The following is a 22,447-nucleotide window of genomic DNA, read 5'->3' as shown; positions in this document are numbered from 1 at the left end:
AAGCCAGGTTAAACAGTAAGTAAGGTGGGAGGTGTCTTTACATTATTCCACTGTGGATTTTGAAAAACAGACTGTGAAATTAAAGAAGCGTGGAGGTCCACGAGGGCTTTTATTTCCTCCACTCGACTTGAACGTTTTGCCTCCTAATTGTATGCCTTGAAATGTTTGCACTTTCATTTTGGAATTGTATGGTTAAATTGGGTTTCTTTCAAAGGCACCTGCTGAAGAAGAAGAAGAAAAAAAAGCCACATGGAAATAGTTAAAGGCTGCTAAAAAGCAGTGAAACAACCATGAATTACCAGAATGCAACATTGGAGTTAAATGTGGGGTCACAGCCTGGGCCAAAGAACGCTCAGAGAGCAGAAGGTGGCCCTGAACATGGAGACTATGGGCCAGCCCTGCTTGAAAACCAGCTCAGTGTGGGCGACTTTGTCAAAATACAGAGTGCATTTGAGGTAAGTGATAATATGATTTACTGTAGAGTTTGAGCTGTTTATGAAGGAGACTAGGATGAAAGAGAGAAAGACTTTTTGTTTTGCTTTGTTTAATTGTGTATATCTAACGGTTCAAACAGGGAATTGCAAAGCATTGGTCAGGCCTGGATCTAACTATGTGCTTGGTAAATTTATTTCTCAGTTCTTTGGACCAAATTTTATTATTTAGGTTGAAATTGGTGCTTTTGAATATCATTGCTATCAGTGAGGTATCATGGCAGTGGGGGTGTTGTTCTTAGCTGCAGTGAAGTTGCAACAATCTCATGGCAACCCCTGTCCCGCACCATCTCCATCATCGGTTGTGGATCTGATCTTGGAGCAAACTGTTGTGATCCAAGGGTTTTTGTTGGCTGATCTTTGGAAATAAATAGCCAGGCCTTTCTTCCATTATGGAGGTAGAACTCTGGAAATGCAAACACTGTATACACAGGTCCAGTTTGCAAAAATTCCGTCCTGCCACACCCTCAGTGGCACACTCTCCAAAGCTGATTTTGGCCCTTCGATGTCCCAAGATCCTATGTGAGGGACCAGTCTCCCATTCTTTTTGTAAATATTGGGTCAATGCCAATAAAAACAAACTTTGAAGTTTTCATTTAAATTCCACATGAGAAATAAAACTTTAGGAATTTAACTATAAACAAATGTTCTCCTCTCAATCTTAATTAGCTTGAAATTCTGCAGCTATGCATAATGAACAGCACTCACTGACATGATTTTTAGTTTCACATTGGGGTAGGAAGAAGTGCTCTTGATTGCTGTGGAGTTTGGGTAGACATGAGTCTCCATCCATTCTACTTCATTATGTTTGCTAAAATATGATCTCAGGGCTTCGAAAGCTCCTCTGGCGGTGCTTGGGAGTGTAAGTACTAATTTGAAACAGGCATGCGATATTTTGGAACACCACCTCGAAATTAATCAAACATGTTGAAATCTAACAATTGCATTGGTGTGTGTGCAATTGGCACAAAATTTAATCCTCAACAGTCCAAAGGGGTGCTAACCACTGACAAACTCTGCTATTCCCTGTTTTGTATTATAAGCTAGGATCTATCGGTATTGATAAATTCATGTCCCAATAACATCAAATAAGTTTTATAACAGAATCTATCAGATTTAGCAGCAAGCATGCTCTGTCCTACACTTATTCATTTTAATCTTCATGTATTTGCTATTTATCCAACCCCATTTGTCTGAAACGCTTTCAGCGCTGCTCATGCCCAATGCACCAAATGAGTTTGGCATATTTGGATAGACATAGCAAACATTGGGACAGCTTGAGGACATTCAGAAAAACCTAACAGCAGATTATGACAGCTTTGACTCTGGAATGATGAGAAATGTGGCAGTTTTGTCCTGAATCTGAGTACACAAAGAATTAGAATGCTAAGGTCTGTCAGGGAGCCCACATTGTAAAGTAGATGTGTGAGACAGTACAACAGCTACAGCAGGTGGGTGGGGTGGCAGGGTGTCCTTTTCAAACTGCAAACTAGTCTTGAGTGAACTCAAGCGAAACTGGACAATTCAACCTCAGTTTTTTATTTTTCTTTTCACTTTAAGCATTTTGAAGACTGGATCACTTATTTTGAAATTATCCTTTGAAAAATCAGGTTCTGATGGTCCGAAGGGGAGAAGAGATTGCAATTCAGAGCTTGCGTGAAAGTGAAAAATCTAATGACAGTTTTTAAACAATAAATTGGGCTTTTTCAGGTGTACGCCCAAGAAAATAAAGTCCACCCGTTTTTAACAGACTCGACAGACACAGAACTGTACAATCCAATGGCAAATGTGCAACCTGTACTAAAAATTAGGTCCCTGAGCCAACATGGTTTCCAAACACAGCATGGACTCTGAAAGAAGGATGATACATTAGATGGTTCAAATGGAGCCTAGTCCATCTGTCATGAGCATTGGGCCCGCAGGCCACAGGTGTAGATTGTTGTAAAAAAAAAAAATGCCTTCGGCAGTTGTCCTGCAATACAGAACTCCACAAGCAGTGAATTTGTGGCCCAATCACTAAATACATGTTCTTGGAAATGCCAAAATTCTGGCCCAGATACCTCTCTCTCTTCTTTTGGCTTTTTATGCAGATTGCTTATTCGGGGCTGAAGACTTGTCAGATATTAGGTGTCATCCATTGCCTTAAAATGCTTAATTAAAAAATAATAAGTTGGGTCTTTGTTTTGTGAATGTTTCACATATATTTTTGAACGAAATATCACATATTGTATACAGCTTAGCTGTAGTATTTTAGCAATAAAGGAAGTAATACTTCCTTTCCTTATGTGATGGTATAAGTGAGCTAGAATCACTTAGTGTTTAAGAGCCAGGAGTCAGACTTCCTGGATTAGAATCCCAATTTTGCCACTTACAATGTGACTTTGCAAATCACTTAAGAAATAAGTGATTTACCTCAGTTTCCTTATTTCTAACATAGGGAGAATAGTGCCTACCTCACCAGGTTGTTGTAAGGGTTAAATGAGGAATTATCTGGAAAGTACTGGAAAAGTGCCCTTGCACAGAGTAAGTGTTCAATTAACGTTCAATATTATTTGTGTTCAGTGAGTAGAGGTTGACCACTACCTCTAACCTTCTTTTGATTCTAATTCATGCATTCCCTAAAGGAAATTAAACTTCTAATAAGCTTGCTACTTTATTTCTACGTTTACTTCACTTACGGCAGGAAGTAGTAGCAACAAGAGTTGCAAAGAAGAGTCAAACAGCATCATCATCCCACTTCTTATTTCATATTTTTTAGCCTGAGAAAGATTTCAATTGGTATCTTAATCCTCTTTTTTTGGAACAAAGAAGTTACCTGGGTAGAAGGGCTAGAAAAGTAACTTATGGATCTCATTTTGTTTCAAGTGTCGGTGTCAAAAAGCCATATATGAGCCTGAAGGGAAACTTGTATTATTCATAGAATTATAAAGTGATTGTTACTCAAAATTTTTCTTTAGCACTTGCAACACTTAGAGAAATCACATGGTCTCTGGATATTTGTATTATTTTAATGCCAATAGTGTTTTGCATTTTCTTAGAAACTTCAAAAGTCAGCTAATGTGTGAAGAAGAGTGGCTGTGGTTTGCTAATTTCATAGGAATGGTGAGAAGGGAAATCCAAGGGAAATAGACTTTTGAGAAGGCCCCTATTGAGGCCTGATACATATTGAGTCTCTACCAAGAGTCTGGCTATGTAGCTGTCTGAATATTTCCTTCTTTGAGTTCTCCATTGTTGACCTCTCCATGTCAGGCCATTTTGCTCTTTGACCCTGGATCTCCTGCTGCCTGTGTGAACGGGAACCGGAGTGTGCCTTGCCCCGCTGCGCTCACTGGGCTGGGGCCTGAACTGCCTCTGTCAGTAAATGTGTCTCTTATCATCTCCTGGAGCATCTGTGTGATCTGTTGCAGGTTATGGGCCCAAGCTGGCCCTACCCTTTTCACTCTATTCTACCATTTCCTTGCCTAATTCCTGCTAAATCTTTAGATTCAACTAGACCTAAAAATGAAATCTCCTAAATCCTGCATGAAACATGAGGTATTTATGCTCAGAGTTTGAAGAGCTGAAACAGTCTTAGTTTGAGAAAGGACTGGTAATAATCCTAGTAAGAAATGTTCCAGAGACTGTCTGTCCAGTGAGGGTTCTCAGAATAAACCTGTCTTGAAGGGTGCATGAAATTTAAACACAATGCACTAGTACTAATCTTATCTCAAAAGAACTGAGAAGTTCAGGAGGCAGTTTTGCCGGTCCTAAAACTGTGCTTGAGGGGTAACAAAATAATTCAATCCACAGAATTCATGACAACCTCTCGTGATTTTCTTTAAAAAATTTCCAGGATGCCTGTAGGTGGACTCTAGAGCATGTCCAATGAATGATGCTTCCTTGCTCCAACAGGATGAAGCTGAGAGGTAGGCTACCCTGACAGGCACTAAGGAAATACGGAAGTCTAAATTCCGTACCTCCCTTTCTACCTTTCCTGCATTTGTCCTTCTTTCCCAGTTGTCAGGAGCTTTTTTTTGCAATTCATAAGGACTCAGTCTTCTCTCAGCCTTCCATTGCCCCTTATTTCTTTGCTCGTAAGTTGCCTAAATGGACAGGTCTGCCTAGACGTGTCTCGTGTTTCGGAGCTATTCATATCTCTTACTTTGTCCTTGTCTACCCAGGCACTATCATCCTGAGCACATCAATACAATTAGCCATTTTTGTTTCATTCCCCGACCTTGGGAACTTTAGATTTTGCTTATCTCTGATAAAATATGAGACTGCCCATGAAGATATAGTTATTTATTTTCTTAGCTAAAACCGATAGTTCAAAACTCTGTGTGCTATCCAATAACTTTCCAGATAAGAAAATATTTTTTAAGGTGTGGGCCTACTGCATAAAATATATAATAGCTCAAATATGATAGAGGTTTGCTTCTTGCTCACATGAAGTTGAAAGCAAGTTTTCTAATTGGCGGGCACTCCAAGGAGAGAGGAGAGATTCAGGTACCCAGACTTCTTCCTTCCTGTACCTTCCAAGATTGCCTGTAGTAGAGGAGAGCATGAAGATGCATACGGGGAATTTTTTTATGGGTTAGGCTCACATCTCTTTCACTAGAACTCAATCACATGGCTACACCTAACTGCATGGGAAGCTGTGAAGTGTAAATTAGCTGTGTGCCCGGGAGAACAATCTCACCTATGATTCCTCTAGAGTTTTGTTGTTGTTAGGTACCATCGAGTAGGTTCTGACTCATCGCGACCCTATTTACGTAGAATAGAATGAAAGACTGCCCGGTCCTGTGCCGTCCTCACAATTGTTGTTATGCTTGAGGCCATTGTTGCAGCCACTCTGCCAATCTATCTCGTTGAGGGTCTCCCTCTTTTTCTCTAACCCTCTTCTTTACCACAGGTTCTGATTATTAATGGATGCTGGTAGCTATTTCTTCTTACTTTGAGTCATGCTACATCAGCAAATGAAGGTCTCAAGACCTTGACTCCATCCATATCATTAAGGTCGACTCTGCTTAGAGGAGGCAGCCTTTCCTCAGTCATCTTTTGAATGCCTTCCAGTCTGAGGGGCTCATCTTCTGGCACTATATCAGGCAGTGTTCCGCTGGTATTCGTAAAATTTTCACTGGCTAATTCTTTTCAGAATTTTTTATTAATTCTTTTCAGAAGTAGGTCACCGAGTTCTTCTTCCTAGTCTGTCTTAGTCTGGTAGCTCAGCTGAAACCTGTCAGCCACTGGTGACCCTGCTGGTATTTGAACAACTGTGGCATAGCTTCCACCATCACAGCAACACGCGAGCTCTCACAGCATGACAAACTGACAGATGCATAGGGTTTAGAGTTTAGCGGTAGGAAAACTTTCATCTTGCCTACTGAGCCAGAATGCTTCATTTTGTAGATTAAGGAGAGCCATGTGCCTAATTGTGTATTGTGTTTTTCCTTAGGTGCTAGGAACTTCAAAGCTAAATTTAGTACTCAATTGATACAACTATTCTTAACTTAGTCTTTCTGGGACAATTGTCTGCTATTTTCATTTTGTGACTCTTGTTCTTTTATCTTTGCTTTAATGGTTCTATTGTTTATATACCTTCTGTTGTAATGAAACTAAAACTCTTTCTGGAAATATCAGTGGAGGTAAAAATGATGAATAAAAATTTAATTCCTTTCAAGTGTGGTGAGATTTCATGAAGCACTTTGGTAGACATCATGTTCTTTGATCTGCTTACCAGCATGAAAGCCAGGGAGGACAGACATTTTTACTTCCCGTTTACACATAAGGAGAATAAGGCTTAACAATATTTAATCGAATTCATTCATGGGGTAGAGCCAGGGCTCAGGAGTAGATTGTCCACTTCCCAGCCCATTGTATGACATGACTTCCAAGACCACGCCGCAAACTCCCTTTGGGATGCTGCACTAAGGCAAAGGAATCCAATGGATAAAGACTTCATTAACAAAATGAGCATGTTAATAGCATGCAAGTTCTGTGCCCTGGTAACTGGGAGTTAGTGCATAATCAGCAACTAATCAACAACTTCTACAATCAAATCAGTATAGAGAAAGAGTTAAAGAGTAAAAGGAAAAGATAAAATTAACTTGTTGCTTTATTATTATTATTTCCTTTCTAAAGATTTTTTTTTTTTTTAAAGATATCTCAGTGGAGGCTTGTGAACAAGTAAACAGGTAAAGCTTAATCTATAACTCTTACATAGTGCAGAGCGCTTTCAGCAGTCACAGTCATTTCATCACCTGCTGAACGAAGGCAGCAGGTCAGAGCGTTATTCACCCCAATTCCCTTAGAGGAATTGAAAAATCTATTTTTGATGGCAGCAGAAAATCAGTAAAGCTCTGCTGGTCCCCCTCCTCAGCATTAAGGTAATAGCATGAAGACAAATTTGCATCTGGCAAAATTGGAGTTCTTTGATAGTTTTTGTCAGACTTGCTAGGTTTCATGGGTTATGTTAGCTAACAATGTCAACAAGGAGATGAAGTCGGGTGTTAAGACAAATGAAAAATTCGTGTTCCAGGACGCTTCTGTCCTCATGCTGAATTTCATGACAAGTTCATGCCTTTTCCAATTTCTCTGTGTGCTTTTGTAAAAGGTGTTTATAAAAGTTAATCTGAATGGGAGAAGTTGATGAATAGTATTTTTGGTGAACACACGTTTTAACCTTGAATTTAGCCAGAACTGGCTCAGAGAAGGCATGCAAGAAGTCTGTTATAAAGGAGGAAGAATTTGAAAGAAAAAAAAAGATGCCTCTTACTATTCATTTGCAGTGCAGCAACTTAGCCAGACCTGTAGTTCCAAGGTTCTGCCTCACACTTGCTCAAGTAGAAGTCCGTTGAGTCCTTCAGCCCCTCATCGTGTCTTACCACTATTGTATGGAGATGACTGTCATGAATTTCTGACTCTCTGGGCATCAACGGTCTCTACTGAGGACTATCAGGGACACCAAATTCTTCTATTCCTTCCCCTCCACATGTGCACATGTCCTTTCCTAATTCTCTCTTTACACCCAAGGCAAGGTTGTCATTCTGGTCTGGCCCCAGACCTACACTGTCCAATATGGTGGCATTGGGCCACTTGTGGCTAAACCCATTGCCATCGAGTCAATTCTAACTCATAGCAACACTATATGACAGAGTAGAATTGCCCCATAGGGCTTTCAAGGAGTAGCTGGTGGATTCGAACTGCCCAACTTTTGTTTAACAAACATAGTTCTTAACTATTGCACCACCAGGGCTCTTATTTAAGTACAGTTAAATAAAATTAGAACTTAATAAAATTACAAATACAGTTTTTTACAACATCGGCCACATTTCAAGTACTCAGTAACCACATCCAGCTCGTGGCAACTATATTGGACAGCACGGATTATAGAACATTTCTACCGTTGCAGAAAGTTCTATTGGCTAGTGCTCCTTCACACCCTTCTCACTGTTTCCTATTGACTTGTTCCTCTTCCTCACTCTGGCCTCCTTTATATGCCCAGGGTTGTTCTCAGCCTCTCTACCCCCCTGGAAAAACCCCAGGCCACTAAGGCCTCATAGCGAAGAGGCCTCAGAGGGAGCAGGAAATATTTTCCCCTGCCACAGTTTAAGAAATGTTTCTCCAAATGTTTAGTTACTTCTCTAGGACTGTGAAGAGTGGGAATATCCATTCCTTCTAGGGGAGCTCCACCCTCCCAACCGTTCAGTGTGCACCCATGGTCTCAACAAGTTAGTCCATGATTATCTGACACTAGAACGTCACATCGATGTGTTTCAGTCGTACTGGCCATATTTTAGTTACTTGAACACTTTGACAGGCTTCCTGTTTTAGGGCTGGCCAATTGCTGGTGCTTCAGCTTGGCCAGCTCCCACTTCCCCTACCAGTTTGCTGGTTAACTGCTGTTCATACTTCATGTTTAAACACCATTTCCTCAGGAAAGTCTTCATTCACCATCAAGATTGGATTAACACCTTACTTCTTACCTCTCATAGTTCCTGTACTTTCCCTTTGTTGCTCTCATCACAAAAGCTCCGGTTAAGTGTTGTTGTTCATTGCCATAGAGGCTCTGACTCATGGCAATCTTGTGTATAACAGAACAAAACATTGCCAAGTCTTGCATCATTTACATGGTCATTGGGATGTTTGAGTCTACTGTTGTGGCTAATGTGTTAATCCATTTCAGTGAGGGTTTCCTTCATTTTTTTGCTGACCATCTACTTTATCAAACATGATATTCTTTTTCAGCAATTGGTTTTTCCTGAGGACATGTCCAAATTAAGTGAGCTGAAGTCTCACCATTCTCACTTCTAAGGAGCATTCTGTTTGCATTTCTCCTAAGACTGATTTGTTCATTCTTCCAAGAGTCCATGGTATATTTAATACTGTTTGCCAGCACCACAATTTGAACACATCAATTCTTCTTCTGTCTTCCTTTTTTATTGTCTTTGGGTGGTGCAAATAGTTAACATGCTTAGCTGCTAACCAAAGAGTTGGAAGTTTGAGTCCATCCAGAGGCATCCCCAAAGAAAAGCCTACAAATCTACTTCTGAAGTATCAGCCACTGAAAACCCTATGGAGCACAGTTCTACTCTGACACACATGGAGTCTCCATGAGTTAGAATCGACATGACAGCCACTGGTCTGAAAGTGAAGTATGAATAGCAGTGAGCCAGGAAACTGGTGGAGGAGATGGGAGCTGTCCATGCTGAGTTAAGTACAATCCCAGGTTTTGTTTAAAGCCAGGTAGAAGGGTCAGGCAGGCTATGAGAGAAAAGTCATCTTGGTGAGAGGATCTCAACATAGATCCGAGAGGGTGGAGACTATAGGTGCAAATGAGATATCTGGTGGAGAGAGCACAGAGTCTAAGACCAGGCTTTAGAGAAATTCTCCAAGGAGGTGGAGGAACAACTGAAATTGTTTCAGGAATTATAGAAGCAGGGTTATTTCCTGGAAAAAGAAGGAGAAGCAAACAAACAAAGACTAGCTAGCATTATGAAGTTCCATTCATTTTTATGATCTCTATTTATTTAATAGTCCCTTTTTTTATTATTATTAAAAGAATTAGAATACAGCAGATTTATTCTCATTTATACAAGTTATACATGAAGCTCCCTTTTACCATCTCCACCTCCAGCCACTGTGCTCCCTAGGGTAACTACTCTTAACGTTATATCCTTCCAGTATATTTTAAATTCATTTTCATATGAGTACATTTACATATCACATACAGCTTTGTTTTACATATGATATATTTACATATATTATCACAGTCTGTATTCAGAGGAAAGTATCAGAAAAATAGCTAATAATTATGTGAAAAGATACTCAAACACACTAGGAATTTGATTTGAAATTCTAATAAAAAAAGAAGACTTCCTTTTTCATTTATCAGATAGCCCAAGATGAAATGGATTAATAATATTCACTGTTGGCAAGACATCAGAGAAATGAGCACTAAGATTATAAATTGGAAAAGCTTTTTTGGAAGGCAATTTGTCAGTATATATATCAAATAAAAACCTCTGTGTACCCTTTCAAACAGCAATTCCAGTTCTACACACTATCCTAAATGAAATCTGACATGTGCAGAAAAAAAGAACACACAAAATATTCACTGTAATATTGTCTATAAACTGGAATATGAAAACAACCCAAATGTTAATCAATAGCTAAAAGAATAAATAAATTTTGGTAAACTCATACTAAAAAAAAAAAAGAATACGATAGACTTATATAAGGTTGCCAAGATTTACTGTTGACTGAGAAAAAGAAAATCACAGAACAGTGCATAATTATATTCTAAAATGAAAAAATATGTGTTTATGTGTGTGTAGAAGTTTCAGTTATGGAAAAATACAGCTGAACTTGTAGCAGTGTAATTTACAGCGAATGGCGCTGGGGTACTTTATCTACACCATAATTCGGTGCCAAGATAATGTTCTTAAAATGCCACTATATCTCAACAACCTAAACACTATGTGGTGCTATTTTTAAATATGTAGCTGACAGTGCTGGATTTAAACAATGCTAAATTTAAAAGCAGTGCTTTTAATAGATACTTTGTCCTATTAAGCCGTATTTCTTCACCACCTTCCTTCCATTGAGTTTTAGCATTGGGAAAGAGACCATAAGAGAGCCATTCCATTGCCTTCATCTTACAGGTGACTAAACAATCCTCCCACCGCCATCAAGTCAATTCCAACTCATAGCGACCCTATAGGACAGAGTAGAGCTGCCCCCATAGAGTTTCCAAGGAGCACCTGGTGGATTTGAACTGCCAACCTTTTGGTTAGCAGCCCTAACTCTTAACCACTGCACCACCAGTGTTTCCTAGAGAAGAGTCCCTGTGAGTCTGAATCAACTCTATGGCAACAGGTTTGGGTTTTTTTTTTTTTTGGTAAACAAACCTCCAGGAAGGAGAGATTTGCCAAGATGCATATGAGAAATTGTTGTCAGAGGCAAAGTTTAGCCCAAAGTGGTCTAATGTCCAGTTTCTGTTTTTCCGTCTACATTTCTGTCCTTTTAATGAACAACCCTGAATTTGCTCTACTGAGTGTATCTCTAATTTTCCAAAGTTATTTTACACATTGTTAGTCTATAATCTTGGCCATGTTCATTTCTCTGACCCTCTCCCCAAACATGCTATTATCAATAAAACAAATAAGCATCTCTTGTACAATATAGAAGAGGATATTAAGAGTGTAGGAATTCATTTACTCATTTTTACAAAGGATAGTTACTGAATGGCTACCCTGAGACAGTTGGAAATCACTTAGACTCAGACCTGAGGGCAAGGAGGGGTATACTGACAAATTAACTCATATTTACTTTGTAATTGCTTGGTACTTTGAGAGGAGAACAGGGTGTGGAGGAAACATGTGTCTCATGGGGGAAGGGGTCTCCGGGAAGGCTTCCTGGAGGAAGTAACACCTAGGCTGCCATCTGAGGGAAAGGCATCATTCAGATGGTGAATGGAGGTTGGAGGAGTAGTGCTCCAGAGAAAGGAAACAAAGTGCAAAGTTTGGTTGGGTAGAAATAACTTGGGACATTCAGGCATTCGTTTGCAGGAATCAGAGAACTCATCTGCCAAGGGGGAAGGAATGAAAGATGAGGCTGGAGCATCAAACCAGAACTGTATTGTGAGCTATGTTAAAGAGACTGACATTTATACTGGGGGCTGTGGGGATTGAAATGTTGTAATCCTGGAGTGACATGATAAGATTGGCATTTTGGAAATGATCACTAAGTCTGTATTTTTAAGAATGCTTTTGGGGTGCAAGTGGGAGCAGGAAGGAAAGGAGTCAGGGAGACAGCTTAGGAGGCTGGTGCGATGATCTGCCAGTGCTGAGAGGCACACTATAGAGATTCAAGTGATATTCAGGAGCTAGGATGTACAGGACTTATTGACGGATTTGGTATAGGTCAGGGAACATGAGAGGAGGAATGAGTTTCACTTTTTTCCACTTAACTTTTTATTTTGAAAAATGTCAAATCTAAAAAGTTGAAGGTGAAGAGTATACTGAACACCCAAACACCTTCCATCTAGATTAACTGTTAACATTTTGTCGTATTTATTCTTTATATATACATGATTTTTTCTCAACCATTTAAAAGTAAGTTGCAGGCACCATGCTATTATCCCTACGTAGCTTAATATGTACCTCCTAGGAAGAAGGGCATTCTTCTAGATAAGTACAATGCCATTATCACATACAGGAAATTTAAGTTTATATAGTACACTGTTTAATAAAATGTGCCTATTCCCAAGAAAGGTGATCCAACTGAATGCAGAAATTATCGAACAATATCATTAATATCACGCACAAGTAAAATTTTGCTGAAGATCATTCAAAGGTGGCTGTAGCAGTATATCAAAAAGGAACTGTCAGAAATTCAAGCCGGATTCAGAAGAGGATGTGGAAATAGGGATATCATTGCTGATGTCAGATGGACCCTGGCTGAAAGCAGAGAATACCAGAAAGATGTTTACCCGTGTTTTATTGACTATGAAAAAGCATTCAACTGTGTGGATCATAACAAATTATGGATACCATTGTGAAGAATGGGAATTCCAGAACACTAAATTGTGCTCATAAGGAACCTTTTCGTAGATCAAGAGGCAGTTGTTCAGGCAGAACAAGGGGATACTGATTGGTTTAAAGTCAGGAAAGGAGTGCGTCAGGGTTGATTTCTTTCACCATACCCATTCAATCTTTCACCATACCTATTCAATCTGTATGCTGAGCTGTTAATCCAAGAGGCTGGACTATATGAAGAAGAATGGGGCATCAGGACTGGAGAAAGACTCGTTAACAACCTGCGTTAGGCAGATGACACAACCTTGCTTGCTGAAAGTGAAGAGGACTTGAAGCACTTACTGATGAAGATCAAAGACCACAGCCTTCAGTATGGATTACACCTCAACATAAAGACACAAAAATCCTCACAACTGGGCCAATAAGCCACATCACAATAAACAGAGAAAAGATTGAAGTTGTCAAGGATTTCATTTTACTTGGATCCACAATCAACGGCCATGGAAGCAGCAGTCAAGAAATCAAAAGAAGCATTGCCCTGGGCAAATCTGCTGCAAAGGACCTCTTTAAAGTGTTGAAAAGCAAAGATGTCGCCTTGAAGACTAAGGTGTGCCTGACCCAATTCATGGTGTTTTCATTTTCATCATATGCATGTGAAAGCTGGACAATGAATAAGGAAGACCGAAGAAAAACTGACGCCTTTGAATTGTGGTGTTGGTGAAGAAAATTGAATATACCACGGACTGCCAAAAGAACGAATAAATCTGTCTTGGAAGAAGTACAACCAGAATGTTCCTTAGAAGCGAGGATGGTGAGGCTTCGTCTCACAAACTTTGGACATGTTGTCAGAAGGGATCAGTCCCTGGAGAAGGACATCATACTTGGTAAACAGGGAGCCAGTGAAAAGAAGAAAGACCCTCAATGAAATGGATTGACATAGTGGCTGCAACAATGGGCTCAAGTATAAAAGGATTGTGAGGATGACCCAGGACTGGGCAGTGTTTCATTCTGTTGTTCATAGGGTTGTTATTAGTTGGAACCACTTGACAACACCTAACAATAACAACAACACTTATCTCAATAATGTCTTTTTAGTTATTTAAAAAAAATTACAGATCCAATCCAGGATCACACATTAACTTCAATTGGCATGTCTCTTTAGTTTCCTTCAATCTAGAGGAGTTTCTTCGCTTTTTCTCATCTTTCATGACAGACATTTTTGAAGAGTCTATGTCAGCTGTTCAGAACTACCACTGTCTGGATTTTCTGACTGCCTCTTCACAATTGGATTCAGGTTTACCATATTTGGCATGGGTATCGCATAAAGGGATGCTATGTCTTCACTCTTGCATAACTTCAGAAGGCACATCATCATGTCAGCTTGTCCCAGTATTGGGGATGCTATAAGTTGGATCCCTTGATTGAAGTGAGTCCACTAGAGTTATCCATTGTAAAGGTCCCTGGGGGATGATACTTATGAGTATCCTTTGACAAGCTTTCACCCATTGGTTTGATCATCAATTGTTGATGTTTACCTGAAACAATTAATACATTGGCGGTTATAGATTGAGTTGTGTACCCACAAACAATGTGTGTCAACTTGGCTAGTCTATGATTCCCAGTATTGTGTGATTGTCCATTATTTTGTCATCTGATGTGATTTTCCTATGTGTTATAAATCCTACCTCTGTGGGATTAATTACGTTAATAAGACAGGACTCAATCTACAAGATTAGGTTGAGTCTTAAATCAGTCTCTCTCTCTTTTTTTTTTTTTATTAACAAAAGTCCCTACTTTATTCAGATTTCTTTAGTTTTTATCTAATGTCCTTTTTCTGTCCTAGGACCCTACCCAGGACCCCATGTCGTATTTGGTCATGTATTCTTAGATTCCTTTGGGCTAGGGTGGTGTCTTAGTCATCTAGTGCTGCTATCACAGAAATACCACAGGTGGATGGCTATAACAGAGAAATTTATTCTCTCACAGTCTGTTGTTGCTGTTGTTGTTAGGTGCCATCAACTAGGTTCCAACTGGTAGCAACCCGACATACAACAGAACAAAACACTGCCTGGTCCTGCTCCATCCTCACAGTTGTTCTATGCTTGAGCTCATTGTTGTAGTCACTGTGTCAATTCATCTTGTTGAGGATCTTCCTCTTTTTTGCTGACCCTCTACTTTTTATTTTATTTTTTTTCTACTTTACCAAGCATGATATCCTTCTCCCGGGACTGATCCTCCTGACAATATGTCCAAAGTACATGAGATAAAGTCTCTCCATCCTTGCTTCTAAAGAACATTCTGGCTGTACTTCTTCCAAGACAAATTCGTTCCTTCTCTCTCAGTCTAGAAGGCTGGAAGTACAATTTCAGGGTGCCATCTCCAGGGAAAGGCTTTTTTTGTCTCTGTCATCTCTAGGGGAAGGTCGTTGTCATAAGCCCTTCACTGATCTAGGAGCTTCTCAGCGCAGGGACCCAGAGTTCAAAGGACACACTCTGCTCCTGGCTCTTCTTGCTTGGTGGTGATGAGCTCCTCCATCTTTCTGCTCCATTCTCTCTTTTATATCTCAAAAGAGATTGACTTAATATACAATATAATCTTACAGATTTGAGTCCTGCCTCATTAACATAACTGCCTCCAGTCCTGACTCATTAACATCATTAACACCACATCGGATGACAAAATGGTGGACAATCACATAATACTAGGAATCATGACCTAGCCAAGTTGACACATCTTTGGGAGGACACAGTTCAATCCATGACAGGTGGTTTCTCAGATTTTCCTTATTTTTAATGACCTTGACAGTTTTTAGGAGCAATGCTCAGTTATTTGTAGAATGTCCCTCAGTTGGGATGTATCTGATGGTTTTCTCATGATTAGACTGGGGTGATAGATTTTGGGGAGGAAGGCGGAGGTGAAGCGCTACCTGTCAAGGACACGTGCTACCATGATGTGTCACTGTTGGTGTGGCCTTAATCACAGGACTAAGGCAGCGTTTACCAGGTTTCTCCATTGTGAAGTTACTTTTTTTTTTTTAAATTTTTCTTGTGCTTTAAGTGAAAGTTTGCAAACCAAGTCAGTCTCTCACAAAAAAAATGTATATACACCTTCCTACATACTCCCAATTGCTCTCGCCCTAATGAGACAGCCCGCTCCCTCCCTCCACTCTCTCTTTTCGTGTCCATTTCCAGCTTCTAACCCCCTCTGCTCTCTCATCTCCCCTCCAAGCAGCAGATGCCAACATAGTCTCAAGTGTCCACCTGATCCAAGAAGCTCACTCCTCACCAGCATCCCTCTCCATCCCATGGTCCAGCCCAATCCCTGTCTGAAGAGTTGGCTTTGGGAATGGTTCCTGTCCTGGGCCAACAGAAGGTCTGGGGGCAATGACCACCGGGGTTCTTCCAGTCTCAATCAGACCATTAAGTGTGGTCTTTTTATGAGAATTTGGGGTCTGCATCCCACTGCTCTACTGCTCCCTCAGGGATTCTCTGTTCTGTTCCCTGTCAGGGCAGTCATCAGTTGTAGCCGGGCACCATCTAGTTCTTCTGGTCTCAGGCTGATGTAGTCTCTGGTTTATGTGGCCCTTTCTGTCTCTTGGGCTCATAATTACCTTGTGTCCTTGGTGTTCTTCATTATCCTTTGTTCCAGGCGGGTTGAGACCAATTGATGCATCTTAGATGGCTGCTTGCTAGCGCTTAAGACCCCAGACGCCACTCTTCAAAGTGGGATGCAGAATGTTTTCTTAGTAGATTTTTTTATGCCAATTGACTTAGATGTCTCCTGAAACCATGGTCCCCAAACTCCCGCCCCTGCTACACTGGCCTTCGAAGCATTCAGTTTATTCAGGAAACTTCCTTGCTTTTGGCTTAGTCTAGTTGTGCTGACCTTGCTTGTATTGTGTGTTGTCTTTCCCGTCACCTAAAGTAATTCTTATCTACTATCTAACTAGTGAATACCCCTCTCCCACCCTCCCTCCCTTTCCCCTCTTGTAACCACCAAAGAATATTTTCTTCTCTGTTTAGACTACTTCATGAGTTCCTATAATAGTGGTCTTATACAATATTTGTCCTGTTGCAACTGACTAATTTTACTCATCATAATGCCTTCCAGATTCCTCTATGTTATGAATGTTTCACAGAGTAATTACTGTTTTTTATCCATGAGTAGTATTCCATTGTGTGAATATACCATAATTTATTTATCTATTCATCTGTGGATGGGCACCTTGGTTGCTTCCATCTTTTTGCTGTTGTAAACAGTGCTGCAATGAACATGGGTGTGCATATATCTGTTCATGTACCCACTGCCCACTACCACTGCTGCTGAGTCGATTCCTACTCACATATAAAGGCTCTTATTTCTCTAGGATATATTCCAAGGAGTGGGATTGCTGGATCGTATGGTAGTTCTATTTCTAGCTTTTTAAGGAAGCGCCAAATTGATTTCCAAAGGGGTTGTACCATTTGACATTCCCACCAGCAGTGTAGAAGTGTTCCAATCTCTCCACAGCCTCTCCAACATTTATTATTTTGTGTTTTTTGGATTAATGGCAACCATGTTGGAGTGAGATGGGATCTCATTGTAGTTTTGATTTGCATTTCTCTAATGGCTAATGGTCTTGAGCATTTCCTCATGTGTCAGCTACCTGAACATCTTCTTTAGTGAAGTGTCTATTCATCTTTTGCTCATTTTTTAATTGGGTTGTCTTTTTGCAGATGAGTTTTTGCAGTATCATGTAGATTTTAGAGATCAGGCACTGATCAGAAATGTCATAGCTAAGAACTTTTTCCCAGTCTGTAGGTCATCTTCTTACTCTTTCGGTGATGTCTTTGGATGAGCATAGGTGTTTGATTTTTAGGAACTCTCATTTATCTAGTTTTTCTTCTGCATTGTTAGTAATGTTTTGTATACTGTTTATCCCAGGTATTAGGGCTCCTAATGTTGTCCCTATTTTCTCTTCCATGATCTTTATCATTTTAGATTTTATATTTAGGTCTTCGATCTATTTTGAGCTCATTTTTGTGCATGGGGTGAGGTAAGGGTCTTGTTTCATTTTTTTGCAGATGCGTATCTGGTTATGCCAGCACCATTTGTTAAAAAGACAGTCTTTTCCCCATTTAACTGCTTTGCGGCCTTTGTCAAATATCAACTGCTCATATGTGGATGGATTTATGTCTGGATTCTCAATTCTGTTCCATTGGTCTATGTATCTGTTGTTGTACCAGTACCAGGCTGTTTTGACTACTGTGGTGGTGTAATAGATTCTAAAATTAGGTAGAGTAAGGCCTCGCACTTTGTTCTTCTTTTTCAGTAATGCTTTACTTCTCTGGGGCCTCTTTTCCTTCCATATGAAGTTGGTGATTTGTTTCTCCATCTCATTAAAAAATGTCCTTGGAATTTTGATTGGAATTACATTAAATTTTAGATTGCTTTTGGTGGAGCAGACACTTTTATAATGTTAAGTCTTCCTATCCATGGGCAAGGTATATTTTTCCACTTATGTAGGTTTCTTGCAGAGGTGTTTTGTAGTTTTCTTTGTATAAGTCTTTTACAACTCTGGTAAGATTTATTCCTAAGTATTTTATCTTCTTGGGGGCTACTGTTAATGCCATTGATTTGGTGATTTCCTCCTTGATGTTCTTTTTGTTCGTGTAGAGGAATCCAACTGATTTTTGTGTGTTTATCTTGTATCCCAATACTCTGCTGAACTCTTCTATTAGTTTCGGTAATTTTCTTGAGGATTCTTTAGGGTTTTCTGTGTATAAGATTATGTCATCTGCAAATAGAGATACTTTTACTTCTTCCTTGCTAATCTGGATGCCCTTTATTTCTTTATCTAGCCTAATTGCTCTGGCTAGGACTTCCAGCACAACGTTGAATAAGAGTGGTGATAAAGGGCATCCTTGCCTGGTTCCTGATCTCAGGGGGAATGCTTTCAGGCTCTCTCCATTTAGGATGATGTTGTCTATTGGCTTTGTATAAATGTCCTTTATTATGTTGAGGAATTTCCCTTCTATTCCTATTTTGCTGAGAGTTTTTATCAGGAATGGGTGTTGAACTTTGTCAAATGCCTTTTCTGCATCAATTGATAAAATCATGTGATTCTTGTCTTTTGTTTTATTTATATGATGGATTACATTAATTGTTTTTCTAATGTTGAACCATCCCTGCATACCTGGTATGAATTCCCCTTTGTCGTGGTGAATTATTTTTTTGATATGTTGTTTTTGAATTCTATTGGCTAGAATTTTGTTGAGGATTTTTGCATCTAAGTTCATGAGGGATATAATTCTGTAACTTTCTTTTTTTGTAGTGTCTTTACCTGGTTTTGGTATCATGGACGTGCTGGCTTCATAGAATGAGTTTGGAAGTATTCCTTCCTTTCCTATGCTCAGAAATACCTTTAGTAGTAGTGGTGTTACCTCTTCTCTGAAAGTTTGGTAGAACTCTGCAGCGAAGCTGTCTAGGCCAGGGATTTTTTTTGTTGTTGAGAGTTTTTTTTTATTACATTTGCAATCTCTTCTTTTGTTATGGGCCTATTAAGTTGTTCTACATCTGTTTGTGTTAGTTTAGGTAGGTAGTGTGTTTCCAGGAATTCATCCATTTCTTCTAGGTTCTCAAATTTGTTAGAGTACAATTTTTCATAGTAATCTGATATGATTCTTTTCATTTCAGTTATGCCTGTTGTAATATCACCCATCTCATTTCTTATTCGGGTTATTTGCTTCCTTTCCTGTTTTTCTTTTGTCAGTTCGGCCAATGGTTTATCAATTTTGTTGATTTTTTTCAAAGAACCAGCTTTTGGTCTTGTTAATTCTTTCAATTGTTTTCCTGCTTTCTATTTTATTTAGTTCTGCTTTAATTTTTACTGTTCGTGTTCTTCTGGTTCCTGAGGGTTTCTTTTGTTGCTCTCTTTCTATTTGTTCAAGTTGTAGGGATAATTCTTTGATTTTGGCCCTTTCTTCTTTTTGTATGTGTGCATTTATTTGTATAAATTGACCTCTGAGCACTGTTTTCACTGTGTCCCAAAGGTTCTGACAAGAAGTGTTTTCATTCTCATTGGATTCTATGAATATCTTTATTCCATCCTTAATGTCTTCTATAATCCAGTCTTTTTTGAACAGGGTATTGTTCAGTTTCCAAGTGTCTGATTTCTTTTCCCTGCTTTTCCTGTTATTGATTTCCACTTTTATGTTTTATGGCTTTATGGTCAGAGAATATGCTTTGTAATATTTCAATGTTCCGGATTCTTCTAAGGCTTGCTTTATGACCTAATATGTGGTCTATTCTAGAGAATGTTCCCTGTGCACTAGAAAAGAAAGTATAGTTGGTTGCTGTTGGGTGGAGTGTTCTGTACATGTCTGCGAGGTCAAGTTGGTTGACTGTGGCATTTAGATCTTCTGTGTCTTTATTGAGCTTCTTTCTGCATGTCCTGTCCACCGAAAGTGGTGTGTTGAAGTCTCCTAGTATTATTGTGGAGCTGTCTATCTCACTTTTCAATGCTGATAGAGTTTGTTTTATGTATCTTGCAGCCCTGTCATTGGGTGCATAAATATTTAATATGGTTATATCTTCTTGGTGTATTGTCCCTTTAATCATTATATAGTGTCCTTCCTTATCCTTTCTGATGGATTTAACTTTAAAGTCTATTTTGTCAGAAATTAATATTGCCACTCCTGCTCTTTTTTAATTGTTGTTTGCTTGATATATTTTTTTCCATCTTTTGAGTTTTAGTTTGTTTTTGTCTCTAAGTCTAAGGGGTGTCTCTTTTAGGCAGCGTGTAGATGGAACGTGTTTTTTAATCCATCCTGCCACTCTCTGTCTCTTTATTGGCTCATTTAGTCCATTTACATTCAGTGTAATTATGGATAGGTATATATTTAGTGCTATCATTTTGATGTCTTTTTTTGTGTGTTGTTGACAATTTCTTTTTCCCATTTCATTTTACGTGCTGAGTAGATTATCTTTGTATATTGTCCTTTCCTCATATTTTTTGTTGTTGATTTTGTTTCTGCTGTGTCTGTATTTTTTTCTGTATTTTATTTTGATGTGTAGGATAGTTCGTCTCCTTTGTGGTTACCTTATTATTTACCCCTATTTTTCTAAATTTAAACCTAACTTTTATGTATTTTTATCACCTTGTCTTCCTCTCCATATGGAAATCTCTGACTAGATTTCTTAGTCCGTCTTTATTGTTTTAATGTTGACTTCTTTTACATAGTAACATCGTTGTTTCCCTGTTTTGAGTTTTTTTTTTAATCTTGATTTATTTTTTTGATTTCCCTGTCTGTGCTGACTTCTGATAGCTTTGCCCAGTATTCTAGTCTTGGGTCGATACCTGATATTACTGATTTTCTAACCAAAGAACTCTGTTTAGTATTTCTTGTAGTTTTGGTTTGGTTTTTATGAATTCCTTAAACTTCTGTTTATCTGGAAATGCCCTAATTTCACCTTCATATTTGAGAGACAGTTTTGCTGGATACATGATTCTTGGCTGGCAATCTTTTTCCATCAATTTTTTAAAATAAGTCATCCTATTGCCTTCTTACCTGTGTGGTTTCTGCTGAGTAGTCCAAGCTTATTCTTATTGACTATCCTTTGTAGGTGACTTTTCATTTATCCCTAGCTGCTCCTAAAATTCTCTCTTTATCTTTGGTTTTGGCAAATTTGATTATAATATATCTTGGTGACTTACTTTTAAAATCTACCTTATGTGGAGTTTGATGAGCATCTTGGATAGATATTTTCTCATCTTTCACGATATAATGGAAGTTTTCTGCCGATAAATTTTCGACAATTCTCTCTGTAGATTCTGTTATGCCTCCTTGTTCTGGTACTCCAGTCACTCGTAGGTTATTTCTCTTGATAGAGTCCCATATGATTCTTAAGGTTTCTTCATTTTTTTAATTTTTTTATCTGATATTAGTGCCAAGTGCTTTATCTTCAAGTTCAGAAATTCTGCCCCTTTTTTTACTCGCTCGCTTTCACTCCTCTGACTTTCTATTGAGTTGTCTACTTCTGTAATTTTATTGTTAATCTTCTGAATTTCTGATTGCTGTCTATGGATTTTTCCAGCTTATTAAATTTTTCATTATGTTCCTGAAGAATCTTTTTAATTCCTTCAATTGCTTTATTTGTGTGTTCCTTGTCTTGTTCTGCATATTGCCTCATTTCCTTCCTGATGTCTTGAAGGGTTCTGTATATTAATCTTATGTATTCTGCGTCTGATAATTCCAGGAAGGCACTTTTACTAGAAGATCCCTTGACTCTTTGTTTTGAGAGCTTGTTGAGGCTATCATGGTCTGTTTCTTTATGTGACTTGATATTGACTGTTGTCTCCAAGCCATCTATAAGTTATTGTATTAGTGTATTTTATGTTTGCTTATTGTGTCATAGTTTCTTGCTTTGTTTTGCTTTGATGTGCCCAAATGGGTTGCTTGAGTAAGGTAGCTTGATTATTTTTTCCTTTGGCGCTATTACGTCTGTCCCCAGATGGCTAGAGCTGTTATCAGGTATATCAGTCTAGGAGTCCATTCACTTCTCTTGTATGAGTTCAGCTCAGGTGTCCAGGTAGCTGATCATCAAATGTGTTGTACAGGTTCTTTCCTACAGTCTTAGAGGGACAGGTGTAATTGGTGTCGGTACCGGTATCTGGTTGCAGCAGGGGGTCACACTCTGAACAAGGCAGGGGGCCGAGAATTGTCCCCCAGATGTCTCTGAGGAAAGCATGTCCCTGTTCTGTAGAGCATACGGGGGGGTGGGTTCTGAAGATGGACCATGGGTACCCAGCATTTTTTTGTTGTAAGGACTGGGAAGTACCAGTTTTCCTTGGACCCCTGCCGTGGGTGGCTGGGTGATCCAAGTGGAGCCACCAGTGCTTAGGCCCCTGTTATGAGTAGGTGAGGACCTTGTTTAATAGGCAAAGCAATGTCAAACATC

The 22,447-nt window shown here is 39.2% G+C and overlaps 1 protein-coding gene across 1 annotated transcript in view; it reads left to right on the top strand.

Moving 5' to 3' along the window:
- WDR49 (WD repeat domain 49) overlaps positions 1-22,447 on the top strand; it is a 202,486-nt gene that overhangs the window by 325 nt on the left and 179,714 nt on the right. Inside the window, exon 2 of the mRNA XM_003416272.3 lies at positions 215-455. Coding sequence (XP_003416320.3) covers positions 291-455 — 165 coding nt within the window. The 5' untranslated portion in view covers positions 215-290. The remainder of the gene's footprint in view (positions 1-214; positions 456-22,447) is intronic.

This window comes from Loxodonta africana, chromosome 23, assembly GCF_030014295.1.
Source record: "Loxodonta africana isolate mLoxAfr1 chromosome 23, mLoxAfr1.hap2, whole genome shotgun sequence".
Taxonomy (NCBI): domain Eukaryota; kingdom Metazoa; phylum Chordata; class Mammalia; order Proboscidea; family Elephantidae; genus Loxodonta; species Loxodonta africana.
This window is presented reverse-complemented; position numbering and strand designations above follow the sequence as displayed.